The following is a 17,559-nucleotide window of genomic DNA, read 5'->3' on the forward strand; positions in this document are numbered from 1 at the left end:
TTGTATGTAAGGCCTAAAGAAACAGAAATATAAAACTAATTCAATATCATAGGTGTACATTTTTTTGAATTGTCATCCACGACATGTTTCATACAAGGAGAGGTTGGGAACTATTTATAAATGCAATTCAGTGAAATATAGAGCATTTAGTAATATATGTATATAACTAATATTCAGATCAGTGAGTTTAAAGTTACTGAAATAAACTCAGCTGAACATAAAACTAATCATGACTTAACCCTTTAAGTGCCCTTAAATAAAAAAAAAAAAAACTTCAGCACCTAAAGAGTTAACAGGGTAACGACACAGTAAATGAATTACGTGCAGGTCTCTAATTTAAGGACTAATATTTAATCCGTTTCATGATGTAACTGCTTGCTTTTCTGATTGAACTGACCCTGCTCAAAATATCAAGAGATTAAATCTAAGAAAGAAAGCTGTACTCCAATAAGATGCACTATACTTAAACAACACTTACACTGATTCATTTTATGTCTTTTAAGTTATAACATACCTTCTGGATTAAACGTTCAGTTAAATTTCCAGTTGACGAGTCCACTTTCTGCAAGAGTGAATGTATTTTAGTTAATGAGTTATGACGCCTCCTTTGGAGCCTGAAGTAGAATATCTGATCCCATCATCCTGACCGTTTGTGTCTGGTCTTACCCGTCAGCATCAGCTCTGCTTCAGTGTCATTATTCCAGTTTCATACAGATTTTCTCTCAACAGCAGACATAACCATGAACCAGCCCCTCACAGCTCTCAGGATAAAATCTCCTTTCCTTCCTGTTACGAAGCAGCAGGTTCAAAGTGCGGTGATTCTTCAGGAGTGACGATGATGAGGGTTGGCCTGATTTGTCATTTAAGGATTAAGTATTGGAGGTCTGGTTCATTACCAGTCCAAAGGTTGAGGAAAGCTCTGCAGTATCTCCATAAGGAAGACCAAAGGTCTCTAAAGAACTCCACAAAATGCCCTTATGCAATTACCAACCTTAAATGCAATATATATAGTGGCTATAAAAGGATAAGAGTTTAACGTCACACATAAATATCATATAAACATTGAGCAACACTGACCAGATAATTTAAACAAACAAAAAAACAAACCACAACAGATAGTGTGTGAATAAGAGAACCATTTATTTTACCATCAGCTGACGTGTAAATACTGTACACACCCATAATATTGACAGAGACATCTTTAAAGAGGGAATAGTTTATTCTGTAAAGAAAAGTGGGCGTCTCCTCTCAGGTCAATGGGTTGGAAACTAGAACAGCCTTCTCTGAAGACGTCACGGATTAAGCGGTCGCTTTGGCCTGAGTGGCCTTAGCCAGAGCCTTCAGGTCTGTGATGCACTTAGCGATGCTTTCTTTCTCCTGGGGAGGAAAAAAAAAAGACACAAAAATATGGCCATTTCTTATAAAGGAAAAAGATAAGTACGCAGGTTTTCAAGAGGTTTCATGCACCACTGAAATATAATTTACATGTCTCCCATGTGCAATAACAAATATGTACAAGGATGTAATAAAATGTGTCTTCATATCAAAGGTGACATACATCAACAAACATACACAATAATACAGTATGAACAAGCTGTTTTTTCAAGAAATTAATTTAAACAGCCACATTTAAATGAACTAAACTTAAAGATTCATTACATTTTCATAAATTTCAACAACTTTCATTTAAAACCTTTTTTGTTCAATGTAAGAACTTTTTAATTTCTACAATAGAAATAAAAAGGCAAATGAAATGAATGACATGAAGGAAAGTTCAGGAGTATGGCCTCTGATGCCACAGATGGGTGATGTGTTTTCTTTTAATGGTTTATTCATTTTATTATTTATTTTCTGTCTCCCTGTGACCTTTTATAGGCAGAAATAACTCATTTGAGAGCTCAAGACTTCAAATCTGCACCGTTCAAGTCAGAACTCACTGCACTTACATATTAAATCCAAGTAAAAAACTATTTTAACTTATTACTTCTGGAAGTAGCTTTTTTTCCATCCTAAAAACACTAACTGGATGTGAACTGAGAAATGGGAATAAACAATTAATATTAGTGGTGACATTCATTGTTGAATTTATATCATTATGAATATCATTTTCATTTGTTACAGCAGGGTCATCAAATTTTTTAACCAAAAAAAAAATTAAGAAATGAGTCCAGAATTAATGAAGCTTCTTTAAAATGACACATTTATAATTCAGATAGTTGGATTTTAACCTTATAACTTATGAAAATCCTGATGTTACACAATCCATTTAGAAAATGACAATTACTTATGAATCTCAGGACAATATCCGTCAGTTGGAGCTTTTGGACATATTTACTGACCTGCTGAGGCGTGATGCTGCTGATGACGCTCTTCTCCACCCAGTTGACCATGTGTTCCTGCTCCATCCTGAGGTGGAGGTCCTGCAGGGCTATCTGGTAATCCAAGCGCCTCTTCACCTCATTTGTTACCATGTGTAGCCTCTCTCTGTAGTTGGTCTCCAACAGCATGTTCACGTTGTTCTGAGAGAGAAGTGGAATTCAGAGAATGAGAGTGAAATGAGTTAAAGGATGTTCAAAGTGTACATGCATTTCCTCCTCCACACACAACAGATGAAATGTATTCACTATCAGATTATAGGATTCTGTCAATACAATAATTACAGTGACTCCCACATTAAACAGATTGGATGGTGCATGAAAAACTAAAGCTACTGGAGCATCATAATAAAGCACACTACTAAACACATAATAACACACACTACTAAACACATAATAAAGTACACTACTAAACTGATGTCAGCCCTTTAACTGCAAGAGTGAACAGACATTTTCCATTTGACACAGTCTAAGTAGGTTCAATTTACAGACAATATTTTGAAAATTTAAGTGACATGAACAACTTGGTGGAGATACAGTAGATATCAGCATTCAAAAGGACAATGAAACATCCACTTTAAATGAATAATAATCCCAGCTCAATAAGAAATGACTATTTACACTTTATAAGTTTATATTTAACACCATTTGTATTCTATTTATTCATTTTAGTAACATATTTCTATATCCCCACCCTATTTAAAATGATCAAAGCAGTTTCTTTGTAGTCTGTTATGTTGTTGCAGTTTTCTGTGAAACCAGCAGAGGACGATAAAACCACTTCTTATTTGTCAACTTCTGATCATTCTAAACTGAATCCAGATTTTCAAGTTCCTTCTAGCGTAACTATAAATCGCTCCATTATGAAAAGTGAAGATACCGTGAAATAAAACTTATGTTACTGCTTATTACTTACTCTCTTAGCATCAAAGAGCATTCCTCTTCCCTCAACTCTCCACTGCTCCTTCTTCTCATCCTCGATGGCCTCAGCCAGACTGGTCATGGCCACGTCCTTCACCTCCTGAGCCTTGGCCACTTTCTCCTGCAGAAACACACAAAGAGCAAAATTAAAGGTTATTTAAGTGGATGATGGACAAAAAAAATAAACAACTTCTGACTAATATGTCCACATCTCTGAACTGTTCACAGAAGGTAACAGGAAGAGCATCAACAAACTCCAATCTGTCAGATCACACAAAGAATAAAGATGAAGCCATAAACCAGCCCACCTCATTCAATTTGTCAGCAAAAGCTGCTACACTTGGACCAAATTTCTTCACACCATAGATGATGGCAGCACCAATGGAGAGAGCGGCGAAGGTCTCATGGTTGATGACGTAGATTTCCTTGGAAAGCAAGTAGGTGAGGAGGCCAGTACCCAACATGTAGGGCCCTAATGAACAGAAAGGTTTCAAATCCTCAAAAATGGAGGCAATAATGGCACAGAGGGATAACAGAACAAAAACAGTTAATATAATATTTGGTAGAAATTTAAAACATGCATCTTAGGACTGCAAAAACATGCTAGCAAAAAAAATTACATTATAATTCATTTAAAATTAATTTTAAAACACAATTCTAATATTTTACAGAAATAAGGTAACCAATAACACTGATTTTTAGAAATAGCTGCAACGCTATCTCACCATCAAGTTAGGGCTGCGTCATTCGGCCAAAATATCATATAAAATATGTTTGAGGTAGAATCACGATGCATACATTTTCTCACCCCTTATAAAGAAACTTAAGTTTTATCTGGTTCTGGAGGCTTAGGTTGTGTGTGATGGTCTTTTGTCGTTATTTGACAAAAGACTGTATTTTGCATCATTTTGGTCCAACATCATTACAATATTCTTCTGAGACTGAGTTTATATGATTATCTTACAGTACAAAACTATCAGTTTTGTACTTTGCAGCAGACAGTGTTTTGTTTTTTTGTTTTTTAAGTAAAGCTGTAAAACTCTTTATGTTGCTGGGTCACAAGAGGACATTAACAATATCTACATGAAGTAAACACTTGTCACATTTTCCTGTACATACATCAGCAGTTTACCCATTAATCAAGTACATGACTCAAAAATGTTTTTAGATGCTAATATAACTTTACATCAGTGTAAATCAGACTCACTGGATGGTAGAGTTCAGAGGTCAAACCCACAGATGAAAGACTTAAAATGATTTTTCATTATTATTTCTAGCAACATTGTTATGTATGGTTTTAATAACTGTGCAGTCTCTCTGAAAAGTAGATTATGTAACAACTAAAGATCCATCATGTTCTGAGGCTGAGATAATCCAGCCTACCTCAGGTTATTTTTTTGTCAAACAGTGTTAAATATCAATAAGGCTGATACGACAGAGCAAATCTTTTTTTTTTTTTTTTTTTTTTACTTCATGTTAGTTCAAAAATATATTAGATATATCTAGGATACCACTCTTAATTACAATAATGAGTAAATATTTTATTCTTGCATCTTTTAATCTGCATAAATAATCTAAAATAATTATTTATGATGATAAAATGTCCACTCTTGAGGTATAGTTTCTAATTGAACACTTGTATTCTTGCTCCTGGTACAGCCTTCTGACCTGTGACTCCAGTTTTGGGGTACAGGAGCTGGAACAACTCCTCTGGGAAGATGCCATGACGGACTTTGCCTCCTTTCTCTGGCAGAGGGGGAACAGGGGCCAGATTCTGGGATGATGTGTGCAGGGAGCGGGACGCCTGGACCAGACTGTAAGCAAAAATACTGTTAGCTAATGGTTTGCTGACCAGGGGAAGAAATGTTGATCAACATTAATTGTCAGACACCTACCCAGCTCCAAGGGGGCCACTGCCTTTCAGGACATTGGCTGTAAGTGACAGAACAAACATGAGATAGAAATATGTGCAGCTAAACACAAGTATGTTCTTTAGTTTAATCTATCAGTCACTGATTTGTTAAAATTATCAATAAATTAAATTACATTTAAAAATATATTAAATGTAACTGCAAGGTCCTAGAGAAAAGTGATCTCTTCTAGTAGTTTTATTTTTGACAGTTCAAACCTAAACTTATTCACTAATGACTGAAAATAAACTTTCACATATTAGCCTATATAAATAGCGTTCAACTTTCAACTTGCATTGCAGATGTACAGCTGTATATCATTAAACTTGAGTGTTTCCATCAATTCTAGGATGCAAAACATCTGTAAAAAACACTATCACAGAAAAACTACTCTTATCAGGTATCAGGAGGATTGTATGCAAACCTAGGGTTTCAAACTAGACCTAAATTTACTACGACTCAATTATATATCGAATAATGGTCTGATGACTTTGACACACACAGTCACCTAACTAACATAGACACTGTCATTAAACAGATTGTAGTTAGATGGACTTGCATGTTAAATAACGAAATGTCCCATTACAAGAGCAATGAAATACATAAAATCCGACGGACACTGTCTGTCAATAAGGTGACATTTGCAGGCGTGTAGAGCTAACGTTAGCTTATGTAGCTTGCACTTGCTAACATTATCCTTCTATCTAGCACACTGACTTGTGAATAGAGTCTACCATTAATAGAGCAATGCTTTCCCAACCAAAGGAAAACCTACATATTTGCGGCACAAATTTCTTTTCAATAACAGTCCATAACCCAGCTTGTCTTGAATTAGCTTGCTATAACTAGCATTAGCATATCTCTCATTCAAAGTGCGGCCTTCACTTTACCCTTCAGCTTCACTTTAAACCTTTCACATCACCTGCTTGACATTTTGAGCAAACCACAGCTCAATGATTCTATCAACGTCCTCCAAAGCTGCATGAGTACATACCTGGGATGAAAATGATCCTGGACAACATGTTGAAAGATGAAGTGCCTAGTTCTTCACACACCGGGCACCTTGTTTCGGCCTCTTCGTGCCCTTCTGCAAAGAGCCACAAGGATGGCGGATACACGAGAGATCCTGCCGAAACAACGCGAGACTATAGTGCGATGTTAACGTGCTGATACGGAAGTGGCCGCTAAATGGCGCTGCTGCACATTTGACCCTGACCTGACTGTGAAGTTTGATAAGATCACTCATGGAGATATTTCACTTAAATGGGGTAACTTAAGGATATAAATTTGAGGACTATGCACGGTGCTTGTATACAGGATTGCTTGTATTCATTTTGTTACCCATTTTATAAATTTTGTCACGCATTTAACCTACAGAAATGTTTATAAATGTGTGTCAAGGTTAGTAAACAAGTATAAATATCTGCCTATATATAAAACAAAATTCGTGCAATATTGAGAATATTTTTGCATTTAAATTGTAAATTTCAGAACATATAGCACTATGATACTTTGTATAGAGACTATTACTAGAAATATGAGAAATGATCTGAAATAAACATGTATAAAGTCTAATTTATTGATTTCTAAAGCTTAGAAAAACAAAAACTCCACAGTCTTTTTATTACTTCACGAAATCTTTCCAGAGACCGAAAATTTAACAGCCATCTGGACAAAATAGATGGGCATGTGTTTCTGTTTATTTTTTACAGGACAAAATGTGTTAATTAATAAATATACCATTCTGAGGCCTTTTTCACTGTTGGAACTGTTAGAATCAGAGATGTAAGTAAGTAAAGCTTTATTTATATAGCACTTTTTAAAACAACATGTTACAAAGTGCTTCACATAAAGGAGATGAGGAGGATGTGCATGTATACACTGGTTTTTACAGCAGGTTTTCACTTTCATAATTAACATTAAATCCTTTCCATGAATGGCACCAAATCTGTATAACCTACTATACATAATGTAGCTCATTTAAATCCTAAATATGACTTTAAAACATTTGCAAGCTCTCTGTTTTCCATTCACATTATCTGTCTAGTCTTTAAATTCATAGTTGTATCAACTTTCTGCAAAAAACACACATATAGACAAACAGAAATACACACAATAAGTAAAAGATGAAGCTGCCAGTCCTCTGTGGAGTCACTTATACCTCCTATAGAAATTGATAAAAACCAAAACTGCTTCTTTTTTTTTTTTTTTTTTTTTTAAAGGAAAATTTCCAAAAGGCAGCCACAAACTGCAGAGCTGGCTCTCCCTGTAATGACTGCACACAGGGGGAATTGGTTGTGTATGTCTGTAATCTTGGGGCCCACCCGTGCGTGGCATCAGCTCGGTGCGAGTGGCTGCTGAGATAGAGGAACATATGACGCTGTGGTTCTCTTCACTTCCTGTAAAATTACGCTCAACAGAAACAGCTACATGTGAAACACAGACAAAAACCTGTGGACACTATTTCAGAAGAGTGACAAAATGGAAGGCATATTTAACCACCCATGAAGTACTTGCAACTCAGAGATGGAGTAGTAGGTAAGCCCTGTCTGTGTTTTATTCTGCTTTTTTCAGCTACATTTGTCTCTTCATACTCTTGCACATTTCCCTCCACAGCTTCAAGGAAAAGCGGCAGGGCCTGGCCTGTGTTTGATAACCCCGGTATTCTGTGTTAAAGAAGGTTTTTACCAAAAATATAGCAACTACTGCAACATCCACCATCACCTACACTCTTAATACAAGTATTACTAATGCTTTAACTATGACTACTATTACTTACAGCCACTATTACTACTCTATAACTCTAACTATTACGGCAGGTGCTTCTACCTGAATGGACCTACACGCCACTCTTTTGATGTTCTGCATCTGACTTTACTTTAATCTCACTTTTAAAGACTATCCTGGTGACACAGATCAATATTTATTCCTTTTTCTGTTCAGTCTCAGCATCATGTCATTATTTGGGGAAAAACTAACTCCAAACAGATGCCATACTTAAAATGTTTTTAGTGTTTTCTGTGAATATAGAAGTGAATAAGGGAGTTAAGAAAAAAGACATGAGCATCTGTGTGATCCAATATACTGGGTGCTGAAAAAAGATGTGAAAAAGAAAATTTGCAGACTAGTATAGTTCTAATATATAGGCGTGATAGCTCTTCGCAAACATCTAAACATGACATGAAGAAGAAATTAACTATTTTTACATGTTACTCTGAAATGTCACTAACAATACCGTCATAAAAAAACATAAAATATTGAAAAAGAAAATGTCACATTTCTCTTCCTTTTGTGCAGATGTTTTATCATAAATAGTTGCATCTATGTTTTGATATTTTCTTTTTAGATTTGCGACACTGTAACAGCCAGAGGAGCTGCCATGGACGCCCTGGCTGTCAGTGAAACACTTCTCTCCCCAGTGACAAACTTTGAAGAAAAAGCAGAGATCAGAGCCGAGAAACACGAACACCTTCGAGGACGCAACAACGTGACTTCATGCCGGAGTCCCACGAGAGAATTCGACACAAAACTGATAAAGAATAATCTTAAAGAAAAGAGACAACAGGAGTTTCTGAGAAGGAGATCTGTGAGCCCAGACCTGTGTGGTTCAAAGTCTGCAAAGAGAGAAAAAAGAAAAAAAGCTACACCAAGGACATTTTCAATGAAACATCACACTTCAGTCAGCAAGTCAGAGACACTGCATACAAATTTCCAAAGCAGTCCCACTGCTAACGGACATCCAGTCATGATTTTAACACCAAACAGCAGCATGAGTGAAGTTCCGAGCACCAGCACATGGGTATGAATACATAATTGTCATTTCTCAGTTCTCATTTTAGATGAATTTTCCAGCTTCATCTCTGTCTTTTCTGTTTACTCTCCTCAGGCTGCAATGTGGTCAGAGCAGGTAACACTGACAAATGAGGAGAAAGGCCAGAGGCTAACACCCACCTCTAAACCAGACACAAACCTGCACAGGATGAAAAGCAAAAGAGACAACAGAGTGAATGGTAACTATCTCAACAGGTGAGGAACATTTTGTGCTAAGGATATTTCTTTTTCTTTGACTAAATCTGTTGTTTTTCTCTTTCGAAGCTCAAAAGACAAGCGTCAAAACAACAATCCAAACTGAGAGGATTCACCAAAGACTCACCCAGAAAAATGAAAACATTCTCCACACAAAGGCTCAGCGAGAGGCTAGTGTGCAGACGGAGTGAGTCCAACTTTCACTCATTACATCACTTCCTATTCACCACTATCAGTGTTATATAACCTTTAATTTTGTAATTTATTTCCCTGCAGATCTGGGTTTGTCACTATCAAGGAATCAGTGAGTTTCATTTTGGTGCTTTATTAAATTTCCTGGAGGTTCATTAATAAGAAGGAGACAGTGTTTATTGTAATATTTGTCACATTAAACTTCATTTTTGTTTCTTCTCTCACATATTAGGATGTCCATCAGTTAGCCGACTACTTGCAGGTAACACAACTCATTGACGTTCCTCCTCAGCTAAATGCTCTTAAATTAGAGAGACTATTTACCTGTAGATTTCTGTTTATTATTAATTAAAAATCTGATTTAAAAGCATTAAAATATGTCCCCTCTCAGGTCTACTGTGACTGTAAGACACCTGTAATATTTTTCATCATGAGTGATATAAAACAAGTAAATATATTTAATCGTTCACACTGTTAAGTATAGTTTATCTGAACAGTTTAATGAAACTTATACTACAGCTGACACTTGAATTCTACATTTTTGAGGTGTTTATTGCCTTTCTTATATTACTACATATGTTTTACAGTTTTAGGTACTAGTTTTTTCACATGTTATGAGTATTTTCATCAAACAAAGTATGATATATTACTAAAGATTTAAACATTTTGAAGATGGGGTTAGAAATAGTCATACCATAACCTACTCTGGGTTTTGAAATAGGGCTTTCTTCTAGATAGACAGAAAGATGTGTAATTTTTGCGCATGTTTTTGTATCAGGAGGCTCTGTGGAGAGAGGAGGCTGTGAAGAAGAAGCTTGCAGCTCTGCAGGAGAGCACAACAAACCTCTTGAACTCTTCCAACAAAATATGGACTGTAAGTAAAGTCGATCACTCCTGACTTACACTTTCCAAAATACCAAATGCATATTTCTCCTTTTATAAGGTCATGCCGTTGCTGTTAATTGGATTGTGGTTCTGAAGATGTAAAATGTCACAGTTTGTTTATAAGTGCCGCTGTGTCAGGAAGACCTATGCAGTCTGTGGTTTGGAGCTTCCTGCTTCCGCTCTGCAGCCTATAACACATAGAGGAGTGCTAGCTGTCATTCTTGTACAGGAAGGGTGTGACAGGCAGTAGACATAAGAGATGCTTTGGCTTCTATCTAACACTCTTTCAGCAGCTTCTAATGAATGAATGAAATGAAATAGCAGTTTTCTTATTTATTTCCTCTTATCACTTATTTTCCAGAAAAACATCTTAAAGTATATTTAGTTTAATTTATTTATGCTTTTCATCTTTGAAAAGGTATGTCATCATCTGGTAAATTAGATTATTTTCATGCTTTATAGTATCACAGGATGTGCACATAATGTGATGTTTCTTGGTGCTCACTGATGCTGTAAGTTCCCTCTGCACCAGTGAGCACAGGAAAGTTAGAGCTGTTCAGTGTCACAGATTTGGGTACAACAGTTATTAAGTTTCCATCTGCAGGTTACAAAGTGACAGTCAGTCATTTCCTTTCAAACCCACACAGGCTCGCTGCAGTGAAGACTTACTGAAAAACAAGATCAAGGCTCTGGAGGCGCAGCTGCAAGTCTGTCTGCAGGTAAGAGGCAGCTGTGGATACAATAACAACCACTGAGGAGGTTTCAGGGTTTGGCTTATGAAGCATTTTGCCCTTTTCGACAGAACTGCTCCTGCTTTCATACGAGAAAGAATCTTTTCTTAAAAACTAAGGCAGCAAAAGTAAAAATACTGTTATAAGTTAAAGCCCTGCAGGAAAAATCTCACTTAAGTAAAAGAACATAAGTATTAGCAGCAAGTATTGAAGGAAATGTTCTGGTTTGGTCCATGTGAGTGATATCTTATTATATATGACATCATAAGGTTATTAATAGTAAAGTATCAGTGATATGGCAGCAGGTTACTGTTACAGCTGCTGGAGGTGGAGCTTTGAACGACTTTATATCTAGTTTTATAAACAGAGACACCAGATACATCTGAGGATCATCACACGGTTAATGGGAAAGGAAAGAAGTCTGATACAAACCTGTTTTTGGTTTTGGTATTTTTCTCTAACTCTCTCTATCTTTCTTTTTGATTTTTGAGCAGCATACTGTATGATTTAATCATTTATTGAAGATAAGTTTAGAGGAAAAACCACTGTTTATTGGAACTATTAACAACTCATGCACATGTAAAACAGCTGAAAGCAAATATTACTGGAAAAGAATGTTTTAATATTTGCAGAAAGTGTTGTATTTTAAAAAGTTATTTTACTATAAACTGTAAACTGTTGATTTAAAAAGACATTTTTATGAGATGTATAATTTATATTGATGACACACACACCGTTATGACATAGAAGGAGCAAATATGAAAGAATCTGTTGTAAGTTAAGGTCCCACCTTACTTACATATACTTAGGTAAAAGAGTGTAACCAGTAAAAACCAGGCCTTAAACTATTAAAAGGTTTAATTTGCATATTACTTTCACAGATGAAATAACCATCTATTATTACTACTACCACACTCATACTCCGCTCTCAGTTCCAGAAGTTCTGGAAGTAAAACTTTACTGAAGTAAGTAAAACTGCCAGGCTTCAGCTGTCAGTACAATACAATATTTGCTGTGAATTGTAGTGAAGTTAATTATGAAATAAAATGGAAATACTCAACAAAAGTACAATCAGTTCAGTAGGTACTTGAGGAAAAACCCTTAGTCACATTCTATCAGTGTCTGCTGTACTTTCACTCCGTCATGCTGTGACAATGGAGACTCAGCGGTTTTGGTGTGAATCTCACCCAGTAATTAGCAGGTCTAACTCAGCAGTGCGGTCGATGTCTCCACAGAAGTTTCCAAAGGATGGATTGAAGAAACTGGTGCTGCAGATGGAGAAGCAGAAGCTGGTGTATGAGGAGAAGGCGCTGGTCGCACTGCAGAAGGCGACACAGGAGAAAACTGAGGCCCTCAGCAGGGCCGAAAGCCTGCAGGTCAGAGATTCGGTTTGACTTTCACCTCTTTGACCTGCTGGCGTTTATTACATACAAGAAACTAATTGACTGTTTTTTAGCAGAAGAAATTAAATTATTTGAAATCGTCCAAATGAATTGAGTTTACAGTAAAGTGTTCATTAATGTGAAATAAACCTGACAAGGTGATGCAGAAAACTTTAGACTGATTACTGGACTGAATTTATAATCTGAAGGACAAAACATGATCTGCATTTCCAAACAGAGGGAAAAAAGAATAAAGTATTCAGCTATTAACTACAAGTAGTATGCTATTTAATCTTTTGTAATAAATATGACACAATTTTAATGTCTTTAATAAAATAAAAATAAGTTATTTTCAAAAATATGACAAAAAGTGACACATTATTGAGAAGATTTAAAGCTACAAAAATGTAATCAAATGTTCTTGGTGTAATGTATAGATTTCACAAGAAAAGTAGATCAAAATTAGTGTTATATTAGTGAATATTAGTGAAAAAAAAAGGCTCAGTATATTTATCACGTAACTGTTATGTCATTACATTAAAAAATGTAAAAGAATAAAATCAAAATTTACTAAATGTAAAGTGATTTTGAATGTAAGTGTACTGCATATAAGTAGGATTATAAATAATGTGGGAAACGCCATATTTTTCTGTTTGTTTTAGTGCAAACAAATAACGTTAAGTTATGAAAATATTTACATTTACAAACTATCCAAACAAAATAGATGCGAATAACCTGAAAAAAAAGGAATTTCTGAAGAAAAATAATCGCAATTTTAACAATATTATGCCTCAACTTATCATTTATACATGTACATTATGGATTGGATCTACAAAGGCACAGAACATTTAGTAACAGGTAGAATATTGTTAAAACTGGACTTTTCAGGTTGTTCATAATTGTTCAGATTATTCACATTTTATTATTAAAGGGTAGCTTGTTGATGTAAATATTTTCATAATTTAATGGGGGTTTTTTGCACTAAAACAAAGACAAAAATTTGGAGTTGTAATTATTTATAGGCATAATGTAATATTATCTTTTTCACATTAAACCAACAAGAAAATTTGGAGTCATTATTTATTCTCTAGGTTATTATGATTTTTTTTTTTAGTGAGATCATATTCTTCTGTATGTGACCCCTGAACTAAAACGAGTTCAACACCTTTGACTGTTAATCTTCAGTGTCATTTTTGCACTTCGTATATTCAACCCGTGGGCTGAATTGGAACCTATGGTGGGCCGGTTTTGGCCCGTGGGCTGTATGTTTGACACTCCTGAATCCAGTACAGAATAAATGCATGTTGTTGTTGAATCCTGACTCACATTTGTCTATTTTCAGGAGGCTCTGATAACAGTACAGGCTGAGGCTTTGCGCTGGCAGAGTCTCTATGAGGAGCTGAAGGTGAGCTCTGGGCGGCTCCGGGAGAACCAGAACCACAAGAATGACAAACTCCAACAACTGCACGACCAGATGGAGGTAGGTACAGCGCTGTGGACAGGTGGACGCTCACACATATATGTTCATTTGACCGGTCGTGTTGGTCATGTGTTGGCAGCTGTCAAGGGTCAGAGAGGCGGAGCTGCAGCAGGAGGTGGTGTTGTTAAAACAGGAGAAGAAGGAGCTGCAGTACAACATGAGTCTGCTGGAGGAGGACAATGACGTACTGAGAGAGGAGATTCAGCAGCTCAGAGGTCAGACACACAGAAATACTTTAATTTGATTCACAGTAAGCCACACTCTGATATGCAGGGTTTGTACTTGGTCATTATCAGCTGTAAATACTTAAAAAATCATAAAGGTGACAAATACTAAAACAATGTTTACCTACAGCGTTACAAAGTACAAATACTTCAAAACTTAAGTGGAGTTTATAGGTATCAGTTCTTTACTTGAATATTTATTAACTTTTACTCTCTACATTTTTGTACTTTTTACTGTGTACATTGTTAAAACAGGATAAATAGTTTTAATGCATTTGAGAGGAATGATCCATATAATATTTTATCATCGTGCACCGACTCAACATGAAAAAAAGAAGATCCCATGGTGCGTCAGTGCATATCACAGATGAAAATATGAGGTGAAAACAAAATATATGAAAAAAACATGAACTAGATTGAACTAATCAGATGCTGATACTAAAAACTGATTTTCACTTCAGAACAAAGCTAATGTTTATCATTTCCAGTGTAGTCTTGTTATTTTTTTCAAAGTTAGAATAGCATAATGGTGTAATAGTCTTAACATTATATTTTTATATATAATGAGGTTTGGTTCTCTTTTACTCAGAAACAACCTCTGGAAATATCCTTTCTCTTTTCACTATTTTTGCTAAAGAAATTGAATCATATTTACCAGTCTCTTTTTACACAAGTGTCTGTACTTCTACTCTAATAATATATATCTGTACTTTTGCTGCCTCTGCTTTACTGTTGAGTTCCTGAGTTTTCTCCATCAGTAGCTTTTATATAACTAGTCTTTATGTGGTATCTGTTACTGTTACTACCCCACAAAATTTGTATTTGCAACAGTTTTATACACTAAATATTTGGAAATTGGACAATTTACATACAATTAGGTCCCTTAGGCCTGTTATAAATGCCAACTATTTATTCGAAAATGTTTATTAAACTGACTGATAAAGGGAATAACTCAAATAAACCAAGCAATTGGCAAGATCTGACATTTAACAGAGTAGAAATGAGTGAATCAACGTATGAAAACTGTTATAATAAATGGACATAAGGTGTTTAGAATCTTGAAATGAAAGTAGTGGTAGCTTTATTTTTCTACCAAATCTGCAAAGGGTTCTTGTCCACTATCAGTCACTGTCTATACCTGTGAGTAACAAATTAGAAACTCCGTAAGGCTAGACTGATCCTGCATTAAATCTCAGTCTGTGTTTCCTAGATGACGGCAGTGAAAGCCTGGACCTCGTGTTGGAGTCTGATCGGACGTCAGAACAAGAAGAACCTCGACTGACGCTGAACAGAAACACTCAGGTGGAGGAGCAGCTTCGCGTCACTCTGGAGAAACTACGACTGAAAGAAAAAGAGGTGAAGACGAGAAGTCAACTCACCCACCCTCTGCTGTGGCACATTCACAGACTCCACCTTCATATTCAGCTTAAAACTTTACTCGTAAAGACCCAAACAACCACCATTAGCCAAAACTATCTACTGATCTAAAATATTTAATACCTGTTGATCCACTAATTCTGTCGATACATGTAAATAATTGGTGTAAAATGCAGTTTGTCATCTTTTCATGGTCATCAGATATGACCCATTTGGACATTAAGAGGCTCCGTAGTGAACGTGGAAACACCGTCATCTTCTACAACATTGATTCCCTAGTAAAACCCATGGAGTTGGATCAATGATTTGTGTTTTTAGACACTTGTTTTGACATTCAGTTACAGATATTTTTGCTGAAAAATTCTAATAATCTTAAAATTACTCTGAGCTTTTATGAACACCTACATGATCAGTGAATTAGATATGTGGAAATGCATGACTTTCCCTGAAAAATACAGAGGATCATTTCATAATAAATGGTGATAAATCATGTTGAAAAAATCCTTTGGGAGTTGCCATAAAAGTAGCACTGGGTCTTTATGGGTTAATAATAGTTACAGTAGACACTCAATAATGAACAAGTGGCTCAGAAATTAATCTTTTCCCTCATGTTTTCCCCATAAGACAATATAGTTACAAAAAAAGGGAAATATTTGATAGAACTATGAGACAAAATACACTATATGGACAAAAATACTCACATATACAGCTTGAAGGACTTCCCATTCCTGTTGATTTTAAATATTATGATAAAAATGTACATGTCAGTTGTAAATAATCATCACAGTAAATGTCAAATCAATATTTCTTGTATATTCAAAAGCTGTTTTTACTTCCTCAGTGAGAAATAAATAAAACTGATGGTTACCTGTTGTTTAAAATGATCATTTATGGCCAGAACTTGACAAATATTCCAGAATTCTTGGGGTAGAACATCAATTATAATGTAGGAAAAAAATTGTCTGTGGGGACACATTTGTATATACAGTTTGAGTAAAATGAAGTAAAAACAAACTGAAGCATTTTCTAATCATTTTAGATAAAATAGTAAACAAAATCAGAAAATAAAAATGTTTTTGCAATGATTTTAATCACAAAGTAAAATTATATAGTGTATTATATCATTTTATTATTGTTTTCTTGTCCAGCCCACCGTTAGCAATGAAACATCTAAATTCAAGTGTCCAAATGCATTTGTCGCTAGCTAGATAGACAGAAAGACAGAAAGATAGACTGATGGACAGGCAGACAGACAGACTTTATTGATCCCAAACTGGGAAATTCCAGTCAAACTAGGAGATCAGTTCATACATTATATCTTAAGTCACTTGTTTTGCTGCATAAAAATGCCGCATAAAAAAAAAATCCTGTATTGACAAGAACCTAGTTAACCAATCATGATCCAGGAGTTATGTTTTAATAAGTTCAAATCCTATAAATCAGGAATTTAACTGTGATTTTAATTGCAGTTTCATTTTAGTAAAATTGAATAAAGAACACACCATCGGATGTTTTTTTATATAGATTTTATATAAGATCTGCATTTTTATTTATCACATTTCCTATAAAATCCAGCATCAGAAAAACATTATCAGACAATGTCATTTTGTACAGATGAAATGACAGTTTTCAGGTTATGTGATGATGTTTTGGCGGTCCGTCGTCTACATGTTGATATTTGTGTTTTCTATGTGGTGTGTATGTGTGTATGTGTGTGTGTATGTGTGTATGTGGGTGTGTGTGTGTGTGTGTGTGTGTGTCTGTGCAGTGTGAGGAGCTGCAGACAGAGTTGCATGTCATGGAGCAGGAGTGTCAGTCCAGTCAGGCCCGGCTGTCGCAGTGCAGGGACGAACTCCGACAACTGAGCCAACGACACAGGAGACCGGTGAGCTGGACCATGCATCTACATCAAACGTGTCATCAAACAGTCAAGAAGTCAAACGACATAACTGAATGAAACCCACAGCTTTTTCAAATCTCGATATCAAAATTGACTATTAAAAAAACCTCTGGCGCCTAAAGGGTTAATTCAGTCACATGGACCCACTTGGCTTTG

The 17,559-nt window shown here is 35.7% G+C and overlaps 2 protein-coding genes across 2 annotated transcripts in view; one reads left to right on the forward strand and one right to left on the reverse strand.

The window, feature by feature from the left end:
• Positions 1-1,116: 1,116 nt before the first annotated feature.
• Positions 1,117-6,351, reverse strand: atp5pb (ATP synthase peripheral stalk-membrane subunit b). Its single transcript, XM_030139469.1, has 7 exons — positions 6,201-6,351; positions 5,192-5,228; positions 4,965-5,110; positions 3,605-3,768; positions 3,292-3,417; positions 2,340-2,519; positions 1,117-1,377 (listed from the first exon to the last, which is right to left on the reverse strand). The coding sequence occupies exons 1-7, from the start codon at positions 6,226-6,228 to the stop codon at positions 1,300-1,302; spliced, it is 759 nt and encodes a 252-aa protein (XP_029995329.1). The 5' UTR covers positions 6,229-6,351; the 3' UTR covers positions 1,117-1,299.
• Positions 6,352-7,588: 1,237 nt separating this feature from the next.
• The window catches only part of traf3ip3 (TRAF3 interacting protein 3), an 11,310-nt gene continuing 1,339 nt past the window's right edge, over positions 7,589-17,559 (forward strand). Inside the window, exons 1-13 of the mRNA XM_030139467.1 lie at positions 7,589-7,744; positions 8,553-9,005; positions 9,093-9,216; positions 9,302-9,419; positions 9,509-9,536; positions 9,657-9,686; positions 10,203-10,298; positions 10,957-11,028; positions 12,276-12,416; positions 13,765-13,902; positions 13,982-14,117; positions 15,337-15,482; positions 17,272-17,388. Of these exons, the coding sequence (XP_029995327.1) occupies positions 8,586-9,005; positions 9,093-9,216; positions 9,302-9,419; positions 9,509-9,536; positions 9,657-9,686; positions 10,203-10,298; positions 10,957-11,028; positions 12,276-12,416; positions 13,765-13,902; positions 13,982-14,117; positions 15,337-15,482; positions 17,272-17,388 (1,566 nt within the window). The 5' untranslated portion in view covers positions 7,589-7,744; positions 8,553-8,585. The remainder of the gene's footprint in view (positions 7,745-8,552; positions 9,006-9,092; positions 9,217-9,301; positions 9,420-9,508; positions 9,537-9,656; positions 9,687-10,202; positions 10,299-10,956; positions 11,029-12,275; positions 12,417-13,764; positions 13,903-13,981; positions 14,118-15,336; positions 15,483-17,271; positions 17,389-17,559) is intronic.

Source organism: Sphaeramia orbicularis, chromosome 7 (genome assembly GCF_902148855.1).
Source record: "Sphaeramia orbicularis chromosome 7, fSphaOr1.1, whole genome shotgun sequence".
Classification (NCBI taxonomy): Eukaryota; Metazoa; Chordata; class Actinopteri; order Kurtiformes; family Apogonidae; genus Sphaeramia; species Sphaeramia orbicularis.

What these genes read in the sequence shown, in the direction of transcription:
- atp5pb (XM_030139469.1), bottom strand. Translation starts at nt 6,228, where the DNA reads ATGTTGTCCAGGATCATTTTCATCCCAG. An exon ending in CAGGATCATTTTCATCCCAG is followed by an intron (nt 5,229 to 6,200) that starts GTATGTACTCAT and finishes TGTCACTTACAG; the next exon opens with CCAATGTCCTGAAAGGCAGT. An exon ending in AGTGGCCCCCTTGGAGCTGG is followed by an intron (nt 5,111 to 5,191) that starts GTAGGTGTCTGA and finishes TTTTGCTTACAG; the next exon opens with TCTGGTCCAGGCGTCCCGCT.